The sequence below is a fragment of the Xyrauchen texanus genome, chromosome 15 (assembly GCF_025860055.1).
Source record: "Xyrauchen texanus isolate HMW12.3.18 chromosome 15, RBS_HiC_50CHRs, whole genome shotgun sequence".
NCBI classification, from domain to species: Eukaryota; Metazoa; Chordata; class Actinopteri; order Cypriniformes; family Catostomidae; genus Xyrauchen; species Xyrauchen texanus.
Window position 1 is genome coordinate 22,816,620 of NC_068290.1, and position 21,334 is coordinate 22,837,953.

General features: G+C 36.9%; 1 protein-coding gene across 3 annotated transcripts in view; it reads left to right on the forward strand.

The window, feature by feature from the left end:
- The window catches only part of LOC127656263 (cell adhesion molecule 4-like), a 190,539-nt gene extending 180,547 nt beyond the window's left edge, over positions 1-9,992 (forward strand). For 2 of the 3 annotated variants that reach the window (XM_052144500.1, XM_052144499.1), the window contains exons 7-9: positions 33-110; positions 4,379-4,507; positions 8,345-9,992. In XM_052144500.1, the coding sequence (XP_052000460.1) occupies positions 33-110; positions 4,379-4,507; positions 8,345-8,454 (317 nt within the window). In that variant the 3' untranslated portion in view covers positions 8,455-9,992. The remainder of the gene's footprint in view (positions 1-32; positions 111-4,378; positions 4,508-8,344) is intronic. The other variant, XM_052144502.1, reaches the window with a different exon arrangement.
- The last annotated feature ends 11,342 nt before the right edge of the window (positions 9,993-21,334 follow it).

The window sequence follows — 21,334 nt, forward strand, 5'->3', positions numbered from 1 at the left end:
AATAACCCTGTTTCACTGCCATTCCCTTGTAGTGTATCTCCCTTCCACCTTTCATCCTGCCATCGCTTACCCCATCCTTCCATCCACCAGTTATGCAAAGGAATACAAAGGTAAACCCTCTCCATTTTTTGCACTAAACCTAAGTTCTTCTCACCTATCCTCCATTATACTTCCTACCTCACCTCACACATTTATTCATACTTAATTTACAGTATTTAATTTATTGATTTGTTTATACTAGTAATTCCATTTATACTATTGGTCAAAGTCTGGACACAGCTAATTATTACCATTTCTCTTATTTATTTACAATTTTTCACATTTTCAAGTAATAACAAAGTCATCAAAACTATGAAATAACAAAAATGGACATATGGAAATTATGGAGTGATCAAGAATGCTAAACAAATCAAAACTATCTTATATCCCATGTATATTGGGCACATTATGGCTTCTTTTTCTTCTCTACCTGGTCCAAAATATAATAATTCCAATTCTGATTATTTTAAAGAAATCCTTTTTTAAATTTTTTTTATTTTTAGTTATTTATTTACAAATATATAATATATATATATATATATATATATATATATATATATATATATATATATATATATATATATATATACAGAATATGTACACTGGACCAAAAGTTTGGAATAATGTACATATTTTGCTTTTATGAAAATAAATTTGTATTTTATTCACCAAAGTGGCATTCAACTGATCACAATGTATAGTCAGGAAATTAATAACGTGAGAATTTACTAAATTACAATTTGAAAGAACTTCTTAAACTACTTCAGAGTTCTTATAAAAAAAATCCTCCACATGCAGCAATGACAGCTTTGCAGATCCTTGGCATTTTAGCTGTCAGTTTGTCCTGATACTCAGGTGACGTTTTACCCCACACTTCCTGTAGAACTCTCCATAGATGTGGCTGTCTTGTTGGGAACTTCTCACGCACCTTACAGTCTAGCTGATCCCACAAAAGCACTTGTTATACAAGTGTAACAAGGTAAAACTGGCTTGCTAATATTAACAATATTTAATAACGAACTTAACCAAAAAGACAAACACACACAGGTGTCGGACAGCTGCCCGTAAATCTCACTCTCTGTCGCACTGCCGTCTCCAGTCGGCCTTTATCCCTCTCGGAGGCTTAATTAGCCTGATTATTCCTGTACAGCACCTACTGTATGCAGTTTTCAATTTTTTTTTTAGATATACAGCCAACAACCTACAAACAAGGAAGTCTTAAATAATGCCTAAACTATCTGAATACAGATAGTTCTATCTGAATACAGAAACAGATACAGATGTTTTTGTCATATGAACAGATACAGATACAAATACAGATAATGGCTTCACTGCACACCCCTAATATATATATATATATAAAATATCAATAATAAATATTATATGAATATTTAATATAATACATTTTAAAATATTTTTTATATAATCATGAGAATCATAAGACAGGTCTGTCTAAAATGTTGACAGGTATTTTATTAGTTTATTAGTGCATGTTCAGTTGTAAATTAGTTTTACATAACCATTTTCTCCATCTCTCTTGCTCTTAGAATTCAACTCTGTTTTGGCTACTGTCCCTTTAAAATTTCTGTTTGTAAATGGCTTTGTTGTGATTAGCTAACCTGTTCACATGTGAAATGAGTTACATTTTATTTTATTATTTCCAGCTCATTCTCAAAAAACACATCTGAATACCTCCCTGACTTCTCTCCCCCAAATGCTTACCTTCAAAACAACCTTATTCCACATGTTAATTTCTGCTAGACAGTACCATCTTCTCATCTTCTTAATCATGATTTTGCTGTGTTATTGTTCGTTAACATGCGTCTGCACACACTCCTATTGTCTTCTATGTGCCCTTGTCATCTGAAGCATTAGCACTGTTCTCTGGAGTATCTACTCTGCAGTGCCTTGTTTTTCACTATAGCATTTGAGAGTCTCTGAACAGATCAACAGACACATGCTGAAATGGGAAAGAGAGAAAAAAAAGTGAGGTCCCACAAAGAATGACCCCTTAAAGTGCCTGGCTCTACAGAAGCATTGCTTGTCATCCATAATGATCTGGGACGTAGCTGGTCAGGTCAGTGGGGAGCCCTTGAACCTCCCACACCTACAGACAGTCTTCACTGAACTCCAATGCATTAGTACATCAGCAAAGCACAATGTCACGCAACACTGCACAGCCCTCACACAGACCTCCACATACACATGTTCTGCCCATCAGAACTGCAGAAGATTATATCAGATCTATTTCAAACGTTTTCATTGCATGCACAGTGCCGAGTCAATCAATCTAACACCTTTTACTTTTTTTATCTGTTTCTCACCCACATCTATCATATCACTTCTGAAGATATGGATTTAACCACTGGAGACTTATGGATTACTTTTATGTTTCTTTTATGTGATTTTTAGTGCTACAAATGTCTGACCACCATTCATACACATCTTGGACTAAATTATGAGAGAATTGTAATTTTTTGGTGAACTATCCTAATAATAGTTAAGGTAACCCCTCCAAAAGCTCTGACACAATTCTAACACTGGTTCTTACTATAAGGCGATATTGTCGCTTAGAGAATTTAGTTCCTTAAGTCTGTGGATATATGTTTGGATCTGCTTTCTTAGTATGAGGCAAAAAGTTACTTTTAGGCCAACTTGTTTGAAATATCAGGAGATTAAACAACAGAAAACTACAGCCTTGGTTCTCCATGTTTTTTCATTGATCTCTTTTTTTCCTGCTCTTCCTCTCTTTGGCTTGAATCTTTGCTTTCTCCAATAACCAGCAAGAATTGAACGGATAAAGGCTATGTATTCTTGTACAGAAGGAAAGAGAGATAATAAGAGAGGAAGACAATTGCAAGAAGAGTAATACAATGATGTGGAGACACAGAGGCTGCAGTCTCTGTCTTTGTCACTTCCTCCGTTCTGGGTTTCTGGCTCCCTGAAAAGTACGCTTGAGACAAGGAGCACTGTTAATTTTTCATCTTCAATGAAACAGACTCCTAAAGAAATCTTAGTCGACATCCATTTCAAAGGCGGCATGCCTCTCTCCAGACCTCCCACTGTTTCTCAAGCATTTCACTAAGACATATTTTGTCTTCTTTTTCAGACACTTGCGGAAACTTTTCTTGTCAGTGTTGTTGTCTGTTGCCCTGCAAGCAAGCATACTTATCTGACTTTATTTTCTCATTTTTTCTTGGCCTCATTCTCTTTTTGTCTGACATTGTTTATCTTCTGCCCTTCCTCTCTATCTATCTGTCTCTCTATCTCTTTCATTCAATCGGTCTGGCTGTCTTCAGTTTTCTTTTCTACCCACCTCTGTGTGTGTGTGTGTGTGTGTGTATGCGTGTATTTATCACTTTGTGGGGACCAAATGTCCCCATAAGGATAGTAAAACCCGAAATTTTTGACCTTGTGGGGACATTTTGTCGGTCCCCATGAGGAAAACAGCTTATAAATCATACTAAATTGTTTTTTGAAAATCTAAAAATGCAGAAAGTTTTCTGTGAGGGTTAGGTTTAGGGGTAGGGTTAGGTTTAGGGGATAGAATATAAAGTTTGTACAGTATAAAAACCATTATGTCTATGGAAAGTCCCCATAAAACATGGAAACCAAACGTGTGTGTGTGTGTGTGTGTGTGTGTGTGTGTGTGAGTGTAAAAAGGCTGTTAAACATTTAACTGCAATGTGCAGGCTCATATGTTGATGGTTTGGAGTCAGTGTCTGTCTCCCTGTAACTGTTTCCTATCTGTTAATTTGGGAAAAGCTGTACCGTATACAAACACCATGCACATAACAGGATCAAAAATTAAAGGGTGAGTCAGAGCAAAAATTAAATTGGAAGTCAGAAAATTCCCACCTAAATTTCAAATGTGTGGGAATTTTCCCCTAAATAAAGTCCTCTGTTTTTATATTAGTAACATCTGATATATTTAAATGTTTCTAATTATTTAGGTGGATAATGTATTTAAATTAATTGATTACATGTAAGACTTTAAAATAAAAATAAAAAAGTATTTTACATAAAAAGATGACACCCTTTTTATATATGATTAGAAAACAAATGCCTTCAAAAATGCCTCTAAAAATCATTTCCAGAGGGTAAGTATTGCTTATTTCTGAAACTATCACACACACACTTCAATTTTGCCATCTTTCTTCTGCAGTCTTTCTATGTCATTTTAAACCCATGAACAGTACAATTGTGAGCAATTCAAACAAATCTGCAGGATTTGAATCACAGTTCTATCTGTCTCTTTCTTTGTTTCCACTCCCTTGGTATTTCTTATTTATTTCAAATGCTTAAGCTCATGCCCTTCTCTTTGTGTATGCGTCTTCAGATCCTGGGGCAGTGGTGGAAACCCACAGTGCAGTTCCGTATGCAGTGATTGGGGGCATCCTGGCTCTGCTGGTCTTCACTGTAATCTGTGTACTCGTAATCACCATCTGGTGCTCCGTCCGACAAAAAGGTGACCTCTTCTGTCCACACGTACTTAACTGGACATGACACACTGGAAAGCCACACCTTACCTATACAGAGGAAGGGAGAAATAAACATCTAAATGGTAGAGAGCATTTGTGGTTGGTGCATTTTTCAAGAGTTGAGAAGACCATATATCAATGCAAAAAAAAAAAACAAATCTTACATCTGGTGTTTGCAATGTTTCTCCTAAAATTATGCTTCTCAAACTACTACTAACAACAAAATTACTTAATGAAAAAAACTGACCAAGCTCAGTTTTATTTTTACAATATGTACAATGCTAAATCAAATGTGTAATAACAGACTTAAGCTGTGTCTCCATCTCTGAACATTCTGAGCACTTCTTTGTTCTTAAATTTCAAACTCTGTTTCAATTATTGGCTGTTGTAAAGTCTCACCCATTTAAGAGCTTGTCCAAACATTATATAGAGAAGCTGGGCTTCAAGGTGGGACAAAAAATAAATAAAACAATTGTGATAGAAAGCATAATTTAGTGCTGATGATGCTCTCACAGATTCCAAGTGAAACACTGTATCTAGACAGGACCCAAAATGAACACCTTGTCCAATTAATGAATTGTCCAAACTCCCATTGAAGCACAGCTTCATTGTAGCTCTTTGCACCAATAATCCTACACACATATTAATACAGATTAAAGAGGATCATGTTTATTGAGTAAATAGCATGATATTAAACAATTTATATATATATATATATATATATATATATATATATATATATATATATATATATATATATATATATATATTCTTTTGCTTATTTTTTATATTTTTTATTTTATTTTATATATATATAAATGTTAATCATCCCACTTATTGTTTTTAAATGATAAACATCTTGCAGATTCTACAAGTGGGAAGCAAACGTATGCACTCAACTGTGTGTATATATATACATGTATATATATATATATATATACTGCCATAAAGATGCAATATAGTAGAGTACAATGGGGCTAAAGGTACCCCTTAAGTATTTTATTTTTTTCTGGTCACAAAATGTAACAAGATTTAGGCCTAACTATTGATTACTTGTTATTGAATATTGATAAAGCAGAATAATTTTGTAAATAAATTATGACGGAAGGTTGTTTTAATTCATTTGATTCAGTTTTTAAAAAAGGTGGTGAGGGAGCCTTTTACCCCTTCTATCTATTTATTCTCAATTGCTTCTGTCTCTTCATGTAATCACAGACTTACTCGATGTTCAGTGGGGGTCTCTGTCGGGCCATGCCATCTGTTGCAGGGCTACATGTTAATCTATTCTATTTGCAGAAGGAATGTTTGGGATTCTAAAATGTTTATTACCTATTGACACCACAGCTAAAGATATAAATAACCATCTTAAGACAAATGTTTTTGTTACACATCTTATGTGCCTAAGACTTTTGCACAGTACTATATATATATATATAACAGTTAGTTCCGGTCCTTGAATCTGATTAGATGAGTGTGACACCATCAGCACTTGGATGCTTCACTGTGTGTGTATCACTCCGCTTGTGTTCGTGCTGAACATAATTCCCATATTTTCATTTCTATTATTCCATAGATGACTTTACTATTATTCTAAAATGTGAAAAAAAAGGCAGGCCCCATTTCCAGCAGCCATCACTCCAACAACTTATCCTTGAGAAATCATGCTAAATTGCTCATTTGGTACTAGAAAATCACTTGCCATTATATTAAACGCAGTTGAAAGCTATTTGGTTCATTAATTGAAGTTTAACATTATCTTTGTGTTTGTTTTTGAGTTGTCACAGTATGCAATAGGCTGGCATGTTTTAAGGTCAAAATTAGGTCAAAAATGACAAAAAAGAAACAGCTTTCTCTAGAAACTTGTCAGTCAATCATTGTTTTGAGGAATGAAGGCTATACAGTGCTTGCAATTGCAGATAATTGAAGATTTCACACAAAGATGTACACTGCAGTCTTTAAAGATAAAGGACAACATGCTCTAACAAGTACAGAAAGAGGAAGGCCCAGATATACAACTAAACAAGAGGATAAGTAAATCAGAGTCTCTAGTTTGAGAAATAGATGCCTCACATGTTGTCAGCTGACAGCTTCATTGAATTCTACCTGCTCAACACCAGTTTCATTTACAACAGTAAAGAGAAGTCTCAGGGGTACAGGTGGGAAGAATTGCTAAGAAAAAGACACTAAACAAAAAGTAAAGGTTATAGTGGGCAATGAGACACAGACATTGAACAACAGATAATTGGAAAAGAGTGTTATGGATCTTAACCCCATTTAGGTTTTGTGGGATCAGCTAGACTGAAAGGTGCATGAGAAGTGCCCAACAAGACAGCCACATCTATGGCAAGTGCTACAGGAAGTGTGGGGTGAAATGTCACCTGTGTATCTGTACAAAATGACAGCTAGAATGCCAAGGATCTGCAAAGCTGTCATTGCTGCACGTTGAGGATTTATTTGATGAGAAATCTTTGAAGTAGTTTAAGTTTCAAATTTCAAATTATAATAATAATTCTTCACGTTATTAATGTCCTGACTATACATTGTGATCAGTTGAATGCCACTTTGGTGAATAAAAGTACCAGTTTCTGTCCATAAGAGCAAAATCTGTACATTATTCCAAACTTTTGGCCACCAGTGTGTGTGTATACATGCATATGTATATGTGTGTGTGTGTGTGTGTTAGAGACATCTTTAAGCACAAATATGACTGGATGAGAGGAGAGAGAGCAAAATATGTCTTTAGAAGACTGTGCCAGACCTGTTATATAGAAATCTAGCCCAGGGAGATGTGGGAAATGTTGGCATGGCTCTCGTATTTAATTACCTTTTTTTTTGCCGACCGTATCGTGGCACATCTATAAAGAAAACTTAATTACCTTTAAAGAACCTCTGGCCATCTCAGTGTTACCATTTCCAATAAAGATTACAGCACCTGCAAATTGGGGCGGAGGCTAAAGGGGCAAGAGAACCAGAGCCCACCTGCCAGTCAAAGTCAAATGCAGTTAATTCACCCATCAGCACTGAGACAGAACATTAGGGCTGATCCTGTCTAACCTTGGGCTGGCTGGAAATGGAGAATGGAAGTGATTAATCAGAGGCTCGTATAGGAGATGCAGAAGAGGAACATTAAATCTATTGATGCATTGTCCTGGTCCTGCACGGTCTGTGACACTTCTGTTTATTAATGAACCCATCAGCCTCTGCTTTACACTAGCATTGTAGAAAAATAAAAAGCTTCATACATATGATAGCTTTTTTTTTAATTAAGCAGTGCTATGCCCGTGCCACAAAGATACTTCTGCTAGATTTATTTGAGTTATTTGTCCCAGTGCCACAGAGGATAAATCTTTGGCTCTTATAATGAAGAGAATAAAAAGATTATATTATACTGGATTGCTGACTTTGCACTAAAATGTAAGGAATGATTGTACCTCCAATTAATTTTGTGATTAATTAAAAGTTGATGTGAAAAAAATCCCCCAAATTACAGTAGATGACTTTTGCTGGCCCTGCAAAAGAAGCCCTAACTGTTTGTCTGCTTGGCATAAACATGATTCCAAAAAGGTAATGTAGGTTTAGATGTAAGTGAAGCAGATACATACAAAACTTTAAAAAGCTTTTGCTATTGTATTAAAAAGACCAGAATATTCATAAAAAAAATTCCTTTTGTATTCTTCATAAGAAAGTCAAATTAGTTTGGAATGACATGAGAGTAAATTGACAGATAGTAGTATGTAAAATTAATTGTTAAAATGTTTTTTTCTTTACAATGAAATGAATATTTATGTATTAGACAGACATTGTTTCTCTCTCTCTCTCTCTAGGTTCATATTTGACTCATGAGGCCAGTGGGTTGGATGAACATGGTGAGGTGCAGGAGGCATTCCTTAATGGTAACGATGCCAGCCAGGGCAAGAAGGAGTACCTACTGTAGCACCGCCCAAGTGGAGCACTTCAAAAACACTGGACCACAGCAAAGTGCACACCACAACCACACACACACATGGCTCCAAAACAGACTTACACACCACCACAATGACAACGAGAGGGAAGCATCACAATCATGCCATATGAAGATGGAGTGGGAAGGAGAGGACAGAGAACACAAGAGGGTGGAGATAGAGAGAAAGAGAGAGCAAGAGAGAGGGAGAGGATTATTATTATTATGAAAGAGATGGGTGGAATCACAAAAAGCCCATCTCTTGACTCACAAACACACACACACACTTTCTGTTTTCAGTTGTGTGTGAGATAGTGACAACTAGCTGTAATTGTACAGCCAGGAGATAAAAGTGGCCATTCAAAATGGGTCGATCCATAACTGGCCATGACAAGATCGCTACGGGAAGCCACAAGGGCTTATGAGGTATTGAATGTCCCAACGTGAGCAAACTGAAATACCCTGCATTGCCAAAGCATCTAGGCTTCAGAGTAGAAAATAAATCTAACTATGACAGCACTGAGAGCTCAAAGCCGTCCTCATAAAGTATTCATATCTATCTCCGAGTTTCACCTGATGACTCCATTATCTGTTCATGTTGGCCAAAACTTGTTCACAAACTTAGTGGTCCCGATGAAGGATAGTTCCTCTCATTTTGATCTCCTCTCTGTGACTCAGATTCCTCCTCTCCAATTTTCCTTCCTCTCCCTCCTCTATCGCTCGACTATTGTTTGTTAATAATTAAGGGATTAGACATGTTTTCTTTTATGAGTAGAATAAACTGGAGCGGATGGCTTGCTCAGAAACTGTAAAAAAGGAGCTTAATTTTTGTGAAGCGTCATTGGAAAAGAGAGCTACAAGAAGCTTGACTCTGGTGCGAAAAAACAGGAAGGGGGTTGGCAAAGAACATGTGAGAAATTCAGTTTATATTTCCATGACACAAAAACACTTACACAATAAAACATATCTCTGAAATTATTATTTGTATGAAATCATCTATAAAGTAAATTAAATTACTCTTAAAAGATTTACTTGTACTTGCATTACCAAGCGATTTTATCATACTAACACAGAATATTATCTTAGAGGTGTGAAACTGAACAAACTACTGTTACGTCATCTTTAAAATAAAAACTGAGAAAACTAAAAAAATATATATATATTTTGTTTGTCTTAAAGAGATATATGAGGTCTTGATTGTTTTTATTAATTATTATTTGGACTATTATGATCGTTGTTACTGTTATTATTATTCTTACTGTTATTATAATTGTAAATGTTATAAATTGTATGCTTCACATGCTTTAGTTTTACCTGTAGCAAAAGCGGTGTACCCACTTTTCTCTCTGCTCTTTCATTCTCTTCAGTCTTTCTTGATCTTGCTATCCTCCTGTGTCTTTCTCCCTATTTGTTTGTTTCCTCTTTGTCTTTCACTTCCTGTTTATTTTATAGTCTTTATGTTGCTGTTTATATAGCTAACTGTACAACTTTATAGGGGAAAGATACCAAGCACGACAAAATAAAAAATACTTAAAGAATCTCATGTGAAAGTCTCTTTTTGGAATGTGACTTACTTAGAGAATCCACATGCAATACTCTCTTTAAACAGCAGAAGACACAATGATTGAGTTTTACTGGTGGCAATAAAAGTTAGGAGGAAAAAGGGAGGGTATTTTAATTATCTGAAACAGCCACAGAAGAAGAGAATGTACAAATATGGAAAGCTCTTTGACTGAGATGATGAATCAAAAGAATGATGGAGAAGGGAGAACGAAACAGTGAGAGTAGGTGCATTAAAATATAAGTCCTTCATTACTTCACAGCAATCAATATATGTTTGTGTCAGAAGTCACTTGCTGAGCATTCAAGGGGGTGGATTTTGATTTAAAAGCCAAGGGGAGGATGACTGATCGATATGTTTGTCCTCTATTGATGTACAGGCACTGCAGAAAGCCGTCATAAACAGTAACTGTCACATGGCAATCAAAGCACACACTGTGTTACCTGCTGTTCTGCTCAGTTTGAGCTTTTGCCAAGCTTTCTTACTTAAAGGACATTTCCTAGAAATTTAGTTTTTAAAGGAATATTTCACCCAAACATGACAATTCTTTCATAACTTACCCTCATGTTGTTCCATACCCATATGACCTTGATTGAGCTTCTTACGTAGTGCTCATAAACGTCAAGATTTTCACTGAAACATTATTTCAATTTAGAGTTGTTTCTCACTGAAACCTATGTTATGCTTAAAAAGATTTGGAATATGATCCATGAATCCCATGAACTACTTATAATACTTTTGGGTCCTTTGTTAAGCTTTAAAGTGAGGCACTATCCATTGCCATTGCATTGAGGAGATGACCAAAGATAATAATTAAAACATATTCTTTTGTGTCATACAGGTTTGTTGACACAATTATGACAGTATTTAAATTTTTCTGAGAACTACTCATTTAAAGAGTTAGTCCACCCAAAAATGAAAATTCTATAATTTACTCACCCTTATACCATGGGCTCTGGGACAGTCGATGCTAGCTAGCAACACAGGCTCTGGGATGGTCGAGGCTACAAGCATTGGCGCTGGTGCTGGCTCGTTAACCGTGGCAGGCATGGGCACTGCCTTGGCATCCGCCAAAATGGGAGAACACATGACAAAGATGACCAATGACAAGACTAAACTATAAACAAGATAACAAGACTAAATTAACTTTAACCAATATACAAGACAAAATAGACAAAAGACAATACTATATAACAAAGTAATCATAAAATGATCCAATGAAAACAAGACACATGGAAACACATGACAAGGTCACATGAGGGAACAGGAAATCACATGTCATGACACCACATGACCTGAACAGGAACAAAACTTGAAAATAAAACACATGAATACAAGAACAAAACACATAAACGTGACATAACCACTGGAGTTGTTTGGATTAATTTTATGCTTCCAAATATGCTTTTTGGACCTTCAAATTGCTGAGCATCATTCGTTTGCATTACATGGACCTACAGAGCTGAGATATTCTTCTAAAACACATTGTTTGTGTTCTGCAAGAGAAAGAAAGTCACACATCTAGGATGGCATGAGGGTAAATGATGAGAGAATTTTCATTTTTGAATGCGAGTATACACCGATCAACCACAAAATTAAAATAGCATTCTGAGATGATATTCTTCTCACAACAATTGTACAAAGGGTTTATACTTTGTTAGTTCGAACCGGTCTGGCCATTCTCTGTTGACCTCTTTCATCAACAAGGCATTTCTGTCCACAGAACTGCTGCTCACTGGATGTTTTTTGTTTTTTGACACCATTCTCTATACACTCTAGAGACATTTGTGCATGAAAATTCCAGGAGATTAGCAGTTACAGAAATACTTAAACCAGCCAATCTGGAACCAACAGTTATGCCTCAGTCCAAATCACTGATTTATGGCTGATTTATTTTTGGCTGATTAGATGTTTGCATGGATGATTGTTGGTGCCAGAGAGGCTGGTTTGAGTATTTCTGTAACTGCTGATCTCCTGGGAATTTCACACACAACTGTCTAGTTGTTACTCTAGAATTTACTCAGAATGGTGCCAAAAAAAAAAATAATACAGTGAGTGGCAGTTCTGCTGATGGAAACGCCTTGTTGATGAGAGAGGTAAACAGAGAATGGCCAGACTGGTTCGAACTGACAAAGTCTACGGTCACCCATAAAACTGCTCTGTATAATTGTGGTGAGAAGAATAGCATCTCAGAATGCTATTCTGAGATGCGGGTTGGTGCTGTTTTCGTGGCACAAGGGAGTCATACACAATATTAGGCAGGTGGTTTTAATGTTGTGGTTGATCAATGTAAATTATTTACAAAACGTGATCAAACAGATGACACACAGAAGAGATGAGTTGCTAATTTGGGGGCTCCATAGTAGTGACTTGTGCATCAATGAGAAGGCAAACTCCAAATTCAGAGTTCAAATAAGAAAATTACAGCCCTAAATATCTCAAGAAATCATAAATCTCTTGTAATTTGTTTATTGAAGCAGCCCAAATTTGGCTGACAAGTCATTGGCAAATCCATGGGTAATGAACCATTTGTTTGTCAGATATCACATCAAACTTTCCTTCAGGTCTTTCCAAGGTCAGAGAACATTGCTCTCTCTGCATGATGAATTTAAAGCCTCCATACTCCTGTTAATGACCTCATTCAAGGAGATTCAGGTGCGATGAATTGACCGAAGCTACTTTTGTGATGGAAATTGTCATATCGGATGGAAGCTAAAGGCTCTCATGCGTAGAGAACAATTGAGCAAGCTCTCAGTCAGGAAAGGTTTTACTTGTTTTTCCTTTTGACAGACATTCACTCAATAATTCACCCCAGCACTGGAGGTTAGTGCACACTTCAGATGGAAAGAACGAAAATTCTATTATCAAATTATCAAGAAAGAAATTAAGAAAACGTACCAGACAAATCAGTCTTAAAAGGATAGTTCACATAAAATTGAAAATTCTGTTCTGAAATTGACTTACCTTCATGTCATTCCAAACCTGTATGACTTTCTTTTTGCATGGAACACAGAGAGTTCTGTTTAAAATCTCCTTTTGTGTATCAAAGAAGAAAGAAAGTCATACTTGTTTGGAAGGAAATTAATGTGAGTAAATGATGACAGTAAATTGGACTAAAGACTGTTGAAAAGACAAAATGGGTGAAAGTAGCATCACATGTTGGAAACTTGGATTGAAAATGGGTGGTTTATGGAGGGACCAACAGTGTGACAAGGGAGAGGAAGAAAGAGGGAGATCACACCAGCACAAATATTCAGATACAATAGGAGTAATTTTTTCACACTGACACTGGCAAAAAGAACAATCCAATTAGTATGAAACGGGGCTTTTATTCAAGCTGCACATAAGAAATAAGCATTTAATGTAAACAGCTATTAAATATCATGTTTGAGTTATTGACTAGTTAATTATCTCAATGCATTTGTAGTCTCTCCCAGTTGATATGCTATTACAGTTGTTTTAATTAAACATTTATATCAAACTAAAAGCTAATGGTGGCATTGAACATTGATGGAGCATGTTCTAATGTGCTATATGTTTAATTATGCATAAGTATACAAACTTATAGATGTGCTCCATATAAGAGTCCTCTGAGATTGGTAGGAAAACAAACCCTATTACCCCTTTTCTGTATTACTCATTTTGACCATTAATCTTAGAGAATCATTGGCATTAGACATGGCACCAATGGAATACTTTTGAAACCATTTCACAGGCTGTGATGATGCATTTCTGTCTACATTTAACAAGGTAAATCTAAGAAAAAAATATTTATTTAATACACAATTATATCTCTACAGCTTATTTTATATTACCTTGTATAAGAACAACAACAACAACAACAACAATAACAACCAGTCAACTCTGCTGTGTGTGATGGGGTTTCAAAAACAGCTGCTCATGGAGTGACAGCACATTTGCCATCTTTCTTTCCTCTGACTACCATTATTCTATTTTTTTGGAAAGTTGTGGAGACGTATTATTGTTTGTATTTTTTGTTTTTTTATGTTGCACCAAATAAGAAAGCAAAATAAATGTTGCCATGGTCTCCTGTGTACCTATATTGATGTTTACCCAGTAAACTCTAAGACATTTCATCTTAATATAGCCTTGCTAGACATTGCTGAATATCACTTTGAACTGTAGTAAAGTTTGTGGCTGACAAATGAATTATTATAGACTGATGGAACTCTTTAAAATTTGTAGCGATGTGCAATCACCTATAATTGATAAATATAATCTTTAATTCTGTAAGATTTATCTCATTCTACTAAGAATGGTAACTGTAAGGTTTAACTTGATGAAATGCAATGATGTGTAAAACCAATATGATTTTGTAACCAGAGATTTTCATGTTTTATTACCTACACGTATAACCTCCATAAAAACTGGTCATGTTTAGTATGTAAACATTTGTTTGTGTATGAAGAAAAATCTGATGACAATGAATTTCTTGTCTCTTGTACCATTTCCAAGATATAAAGTTCATGATTAAATATGCACTACTTTTAAGTGGGAAATGTCTGAAACAAAGGACCATAACTCAACTGTCAGAAAAGACAACCCAGTTGACCATGTGACTCTGAAAAGTCACTTTTGATTGGCGCAGGACACCTTTGGGGGATGCGGCCAATTTCAGTTCAAATAGTTCCAAACAGGAAGAACATGTTCTCTTGCTCTCTTCCTCTTGACTCTGCTCTCTGAACACGCTTCCTACATGTTTGCTCTTCCGACCACTGCACTGCATCTCGCCGGAACCAAACTCATGCCATGTGAGATCCAAGGGAGCTCGGGACTCGAGGTCCCGAGAAAGCTCATCACTCTCTATGGTTCATAAACCCATGAGAAGGCCTCGCTTCACAGCTAACATCATTAATACAGATAATAAATTCAGTCACCACGAGATCAAAACATCGACGGAACAAACTTTCAACCAAGAACCAAGCCACACCAAGAACGCAAGGAAACACCACAAAGACCAGCAAGAACATTTCCAATATTGTGCTCAAAGTGCTAGTGTATTAATCAAATAATTTGGGTAATCCGATGTAGACTCAAAGAAGGATGAAATGGTTCTTACGGTATTGTCAACAGACTCCGTAGAGTTCATCTTCACTGTACAGTTATTCCACATTCTGTCACTTTTCACCAACCTGTCTCATGTATATATGTATTAGATTAGATTTATGTTTAGAATAGTAATAAAGTTTCTCTGTGTTCAAAGACGACTTGACTGTGGTATATTTGATAAATAATCTCATCCCTGTTTCTGAAAGATTTCAACGCTGTACCTAAATACATGTGATATTATTTTCAATAAGCCATGAGAATAATATCACTCCAATAAGTGAATTAATCATAATTCACTTATTAAAGCTAATTCCTTACAGTAGAAATTGTGAGCTGATAGAATTAGACGTTGTATTATGTTTTCAATGGTGGAGAATCTATAAATAACTGTCCTTATTAGGCAAGGAAATGCATAACAGACTAGTCTATTATGCATAACATATTAGTCGTAACCATTATAATTAGATAAATGACAAATAACTAGGTTATTTGTCATTTATCTAATTCATAGTTATGCATTTCCTTACCTAATAAGGACAGTTCAATTTAGTTCATAGCTCACATATTTCGAGACCCTAAATTTCCTCCTAAATTTAGCATGCGTGCAAATTACCCTACATATTAGGGTTAGTATGTGTTTAATATTAATGCATGCAAAATACCCATTTTAACTGATTGAGTCCACATCTCTAAACAGAACAGGGTCAGGAGGCATGGGAGGCAGCCGCAGGGCCGAGACAGGGTCAGGAGGCGGCCGCAGGGCCGAGACAGGGTCAGGAGGCCTGGGAGGCAGCCGCAGAGCCGAGACAGGGTCAGGAGGCGGCCACAAGACAGGGACTGGGTCAGGCGGTGGAGCCGTTGGAGGAGGGGTGGGTAGAGCAGCTGTAAGAGAAGTCTGGTGAAAATGAGAGGGGGCAATATGCTGTAGATCTGGAAGAGCATAGAGGCTGCTAGAGAATTGGGTCTTGTGGCACTTGAGGAGCAAAATATGGGTGATGTGGAAGAACAGCCAAAGCATTACCAGGACAGAAATGGAGAGAGCCATGAGTGAGACTGGACTGAACTTTGGTTTTGAGAAAATGTGCCGGTCATAGAAGTTTGCTGTGGCATGATGCACATCAGGACAAGACACACAGCCACACAGCCAACAGAACCAATAAAGGCAAACACAGATCACGGATCTCTGCATAAGTGAAGTTATTTGTGTCCTTCACAAGGAACTGAGGGGTGTTTTGGCAGGGGTGATAGAATTTGCTTCAGGCTATTCCTCCGGTCTAAGTTCAAGTCTAGCTGTATCGTCTTCCTCAGCAGCTCCCCCAGCTGTCAGGAGAGCTTTAAATGAACTGTCCCAAGGCAGAGATCATGGATTTTGCTCAGCAGAGCAGCACCAAGCACAAAATACGGCAACAAGTCACTAAGCCTTCATATCTGAAAGAAACGCAGGCTCTGTCCTGAATTTTACTATTGCATGCTCAGCAAAATGTAATACTCTGGTACTTAAGTTAGTACAAACAGGTACTAAGGTATTTCAAATATGCTTTATGCAAAAATCAAAATAGCTAAAATTTATTTTACTGCCTTGCACTTGCTGAACAGAGTCCTCCCTGTAAAGCAGTCTTTTAGAACATAAGCATTGATCAAGAAGGTGCCCTTATTCAGAGGTTCTCAACCAGGGGGCCAGGGCTCACTAGAGGAATGCAAGATGACTTAACATTTTTTGAAAATGAGAAATATTTAAATAATCTTCCTTTATTATAAAGATAAAAATGTCTTAATGCTTTCTGAAACTTCTGGAATCAAAATATGAATTGTGATTGATGTGATTAATCTATTGACATGTCTAGTTTTGGAAGGGAGGAAGCCCTTGAGTATTAGCTTGGACAGTGAGGGGCCTTGGAGTCACAATGGTTTACAACTACTGCTCTTGTGTGTATCATACACAATAAACAAATATGTCCTTAAAAACCACTAAGACATACTAATATTACCACTGCATTGGCCCAACAATTTTCAAAATTATTGAGTGTTTGGTTTCAAAATGTCTCTTGAATTTCAGTAGTTTCATGATCTTGGCAGCCAGAACTTCACCATACAATGTGCTTGGCACAAACTATGTCTATCCACATTGCAAGTCAACCCATGGTTTTGTTCATGGTTTTTGAGGATGAGGGCTTGCCAAGCAACCTGTCCATGCTGGCATTCACCTAATTTGGCTAGCTCCAACAAAGAGACAGATGTGTTTCGGCCAAAATACATAGATTTTGATTGGACACACAGCCTTTGACGCCAATTGCAAGAGATGTGAAAATTATCTCTTTTAAAATTGGATTATCCTACTTAGATATACTAGCTATGTGTGATTTATATTGTAGTTGCATTTTATTATTTGCATAATAGCATTGTTTCTTCATCCGAAATTTTGGGGTCATGGCCCACCAGTTGAGAACCACTGCTCTAATTTATTTCCTCTACGGTTAGGGGTCACCTGTTCCTCAGCCAACCCTGCAGGTTTGCATTGGGGGAGCAGAAGCAGCATACAAATGGTGAACTGCCTGACCAGCAGATGGCAGAACACCATAGTGATACAGGTGTACAGCCACTCAAAACTCCTCAGGATCAGCTAAACAGACAGATGCATCCACAACACTGCTCAGTGCCTCAACCATGCCAAGATAAAGCTTCAGACATATGCAGACACACTCCAGCCTTGAGTTTCAGCAGCCATACACAACCTCACACTCACTCCAATTAATAGCACTGTTATTACATGCTGAACCAGTGAATTATAGCCACATAGCATACCCTTAGAAAGAGAAAGATAGACTTTTCTAAATGTTAAAAAGTAATAAAACTGAAAATGGTAGAAGAAAATAGCAAAGATGATTCATAAATTATTAGTGATGTAGTGATTTATGACTTTAGGTTTGTTCTTAAGAATGTTACCACATGCTCAGAAGGTGTGGGTCAATCGCTATCAGTTGGAGGGTTTGTGTCTCTGGTAGTTACAGCACTAGTTGTACTAAATTAATTACTTGTAAGATGCTTTAGATAAAAGCAACTGCCAAACGAGTACATTGAAATATAGTGGGGTTCAGTGACTATGAAATTATTCACAGGGCCTGATCTTTCACATTTGGTACCAGCTTTTAAGTTTGTAGTGCCCCCCTTCTCTGCACCCCTGATGGGATTGACAAAGGTAGTTGGTTACGGGAGGACAAAGAACATAAAAATGTTAAAAAGATTCCTAAATTAATTTGTCGATTTACTCTGAAAAGGTTAACAGATACTTGCTGTGACAGTACATCCACACGGATGTGAGCACAATACAAATGCATGGCATGGAAAAGCTTCAAAAGTCACGCACGCAGCTCCTGCTGCTAAGACAAACTAATCACGTACTTGCCTGACTCACTCACTTTGACAGACAGGTTATTTCATTCTCTGCTAAGACAATGGGCAATACATATTTGTTTAAAAAAATTGCAGTTAAAATTTCTCCTGAAATGCTTCAATATGCCACCTGTCTCTTTATCATAATGAGTTTGACCTTTTCAACAGCAACTGACAGTAATCAGTTCTAAAATGCTCATGAGTGCTTCATGGTAATGAACAATGATTACGCAATCTCTTAATCCCCTGCTCCTAACAAGCATGGGCTGAGCCACTGGCTCTGCTCTTCTTTCATTGTTTTCCCCGCACACACAAATTGACTAGCTGAAATAATGAATAGTGTAAAAGTTAGAAGTCGTCTCATTGTGCCGCTTTAATTGTAATTCTTCTGCACTTCACTCTCCTCAAAATTAATTGCTACAGCTCATCAACTGTGAGCTTAGAGATACAACAAACACCTGCAGATTTACGGTCCTCTTCGGGTTAAAAGAACAGGAAATGTGTTAATTAAAAAAGCACATTTCCAATTGAATAAAAGGGTGAGAGAAACAAGTTGTTGAATGAGAAGATACATCATTTTTGAGCTTGAGTTTTTCTCCCAAGATTAAGCCTTCGCTATTTATCTCTATGCCAGTTCTTTTTCCATCTCTTTCTCATACAGTGCATCCGGAAAGTATTCACAGCCCTTCACTTTTTCCACATTTTGTTATGTTACAGCCTTATTCCAAAATGGATGAAATTAATTATTTTCCTCAAAATTCTACAAACAATACCCCATAATGACAACGTGAAAGAAGTTTGTTTGAAATCTTTGCAAATTTATTAAAAATAAATGATCATCCTTGAGATGTTTCTACAAATTGATTGTAGTCCACCTGTGGTAAATTCAGTTGATTGGACATGATTTGGAAAGGCACACACCTGTCTATATAAAGTCCCAAGGTTAACAGTGCATGTCAGAGCACAAACCAAGCCATGAAGTGCAAGGAATTGTCTGTAGACATCCGAGACAGGATTGTATCGAGGCACAGATCTGGGGAAGGGTACAGAAACATTTCTGCAGCATTGAAAGTCCCAGTGAGCACAGTGGCCTCCATCATCCATAAATGGAAGAGGTTTGGAACCACCAGGACTCTTCCTAGAGCTGGCCGCCTGGCCAAACTGAGCGATCGGGGGAGAAGGGCCTAAGTCAGGGAGGTGAGCAAGAACCTGATTGTCACACTGACAGAGCCCCAGCATTTCTCTGTGGAGAGAGGAGAACCTTCCAGAAGAACAACAATCTCTGCAGCACTCCACCAATCAGGCCTGTATTTTAGAATGGCCAGACGGAAGCCACTCCTCAGTAAAAGGCACATGACAGCCCGCCTGGTGTTTGCCAAAAGGCACCTGAAGGACTCTCAGACCATGAGAAACAAAGATTGAGCTCTTTGGCCTGAATGGCAAGCGTCATGTCGAGAGGAAACCAGGCACCGCTCATCACCTGGCCAATACCATCACTATAGTGAAGCATGGTGGTGGCAGCATCATGCTGTGGTGATGTTTGTCAGCGGCAGGAACTGGGAGACTAGTCAGGATCAAGGGAAAGATGAATGCAGCAATCTACAGAGACATCCTTGATGAAAACCTGCTCCAGAGCGCTCTGCACCACAGACTGGGGCGAAGGTTCGTCTTCCAACAGGACAACAACCCTAAGCACACAGCCACATTGTCATTATGGGGTATTGTTTGAAGGATTTTGAGGAAAATAATAAATTAATACATTTTGGATTAAGGCTATAACATAACGAAATGTGGAAAAAGTGAAGTGCTGTGAATACTTTCCGGATGCACTGTATGCTCTGTGGATCTCATGTGCAGAGTGAACAAATTCATAAACTGTTTTTTTTATTTATTTTAGCACCACTCCTCCCCTCACTATGCAGTCTGTGTAGGCTTATCAATTAAGTCAAGTGTGTGAGCAGAAATGTCCTTTCCATTAGGCCAGTACAAAGGGCAGCATTGCCACCATAAATAAACATCCATTTAATTCAGGAACATACTGTATAAAGATGCAAGCTTACACACATGCAAGTGAATGTACACACAATTTCTGACATATACATCTGCACATAGGCTATTTGTGCACAAAAAGATGATATTCTCTAAAGTAAAAAGATAAGGCAGGAATGACTGCAGGTTAAGGTCAAACAAGTGTTATATGGGTCATTATACGAAAACGTGCAATTTCCCAATTTTAATGTTTGATTTTCAAAGTACTGTTTTGAAAACAGTACTTTCCCATTACATTAAGAGTGTTTGTGAATTGAGAATATTGAAAGTTTGATTTTTTTTTAGTGGATGAATACGTTCATTTGCAAATTACACTCTCCCAGCATCTTCTGTTTTAAGAAAAATGTATGGAAACAAAAATAAAACACCTAAATTCAACTTTGAGTGGATTATTAGCCTCTCTTACTAAACATATACAATTAGTTGATTACTTTTTTATTTTCATTTTTTAAATGATATTAGAATATTATACAAGTAACAGGGTTGACACATCAGTAACAGGGTTGACAACAGTTACCGTATTGGTTATACTGCTTGTTTGAGTAACAGTTATGGGTGTAATGGAGTCTTAATTGGACATTCATAAACCTTTAATTCAACATGACTAATCAGCATATTTTGGAGACAGCTCTTTTGAGATATTTTAGCATAAAAATTATGAAAAATTATGATGATTCTCATGGATGTAAATGTAAACCAATTGTTTTAGTAAAACAATTACATTGCAATTAAATGATCAATTGAACATGTTTGGCCTTAACAGAATAAGCAAAAACCACTAACGATCACTTACTAAAGGCCACT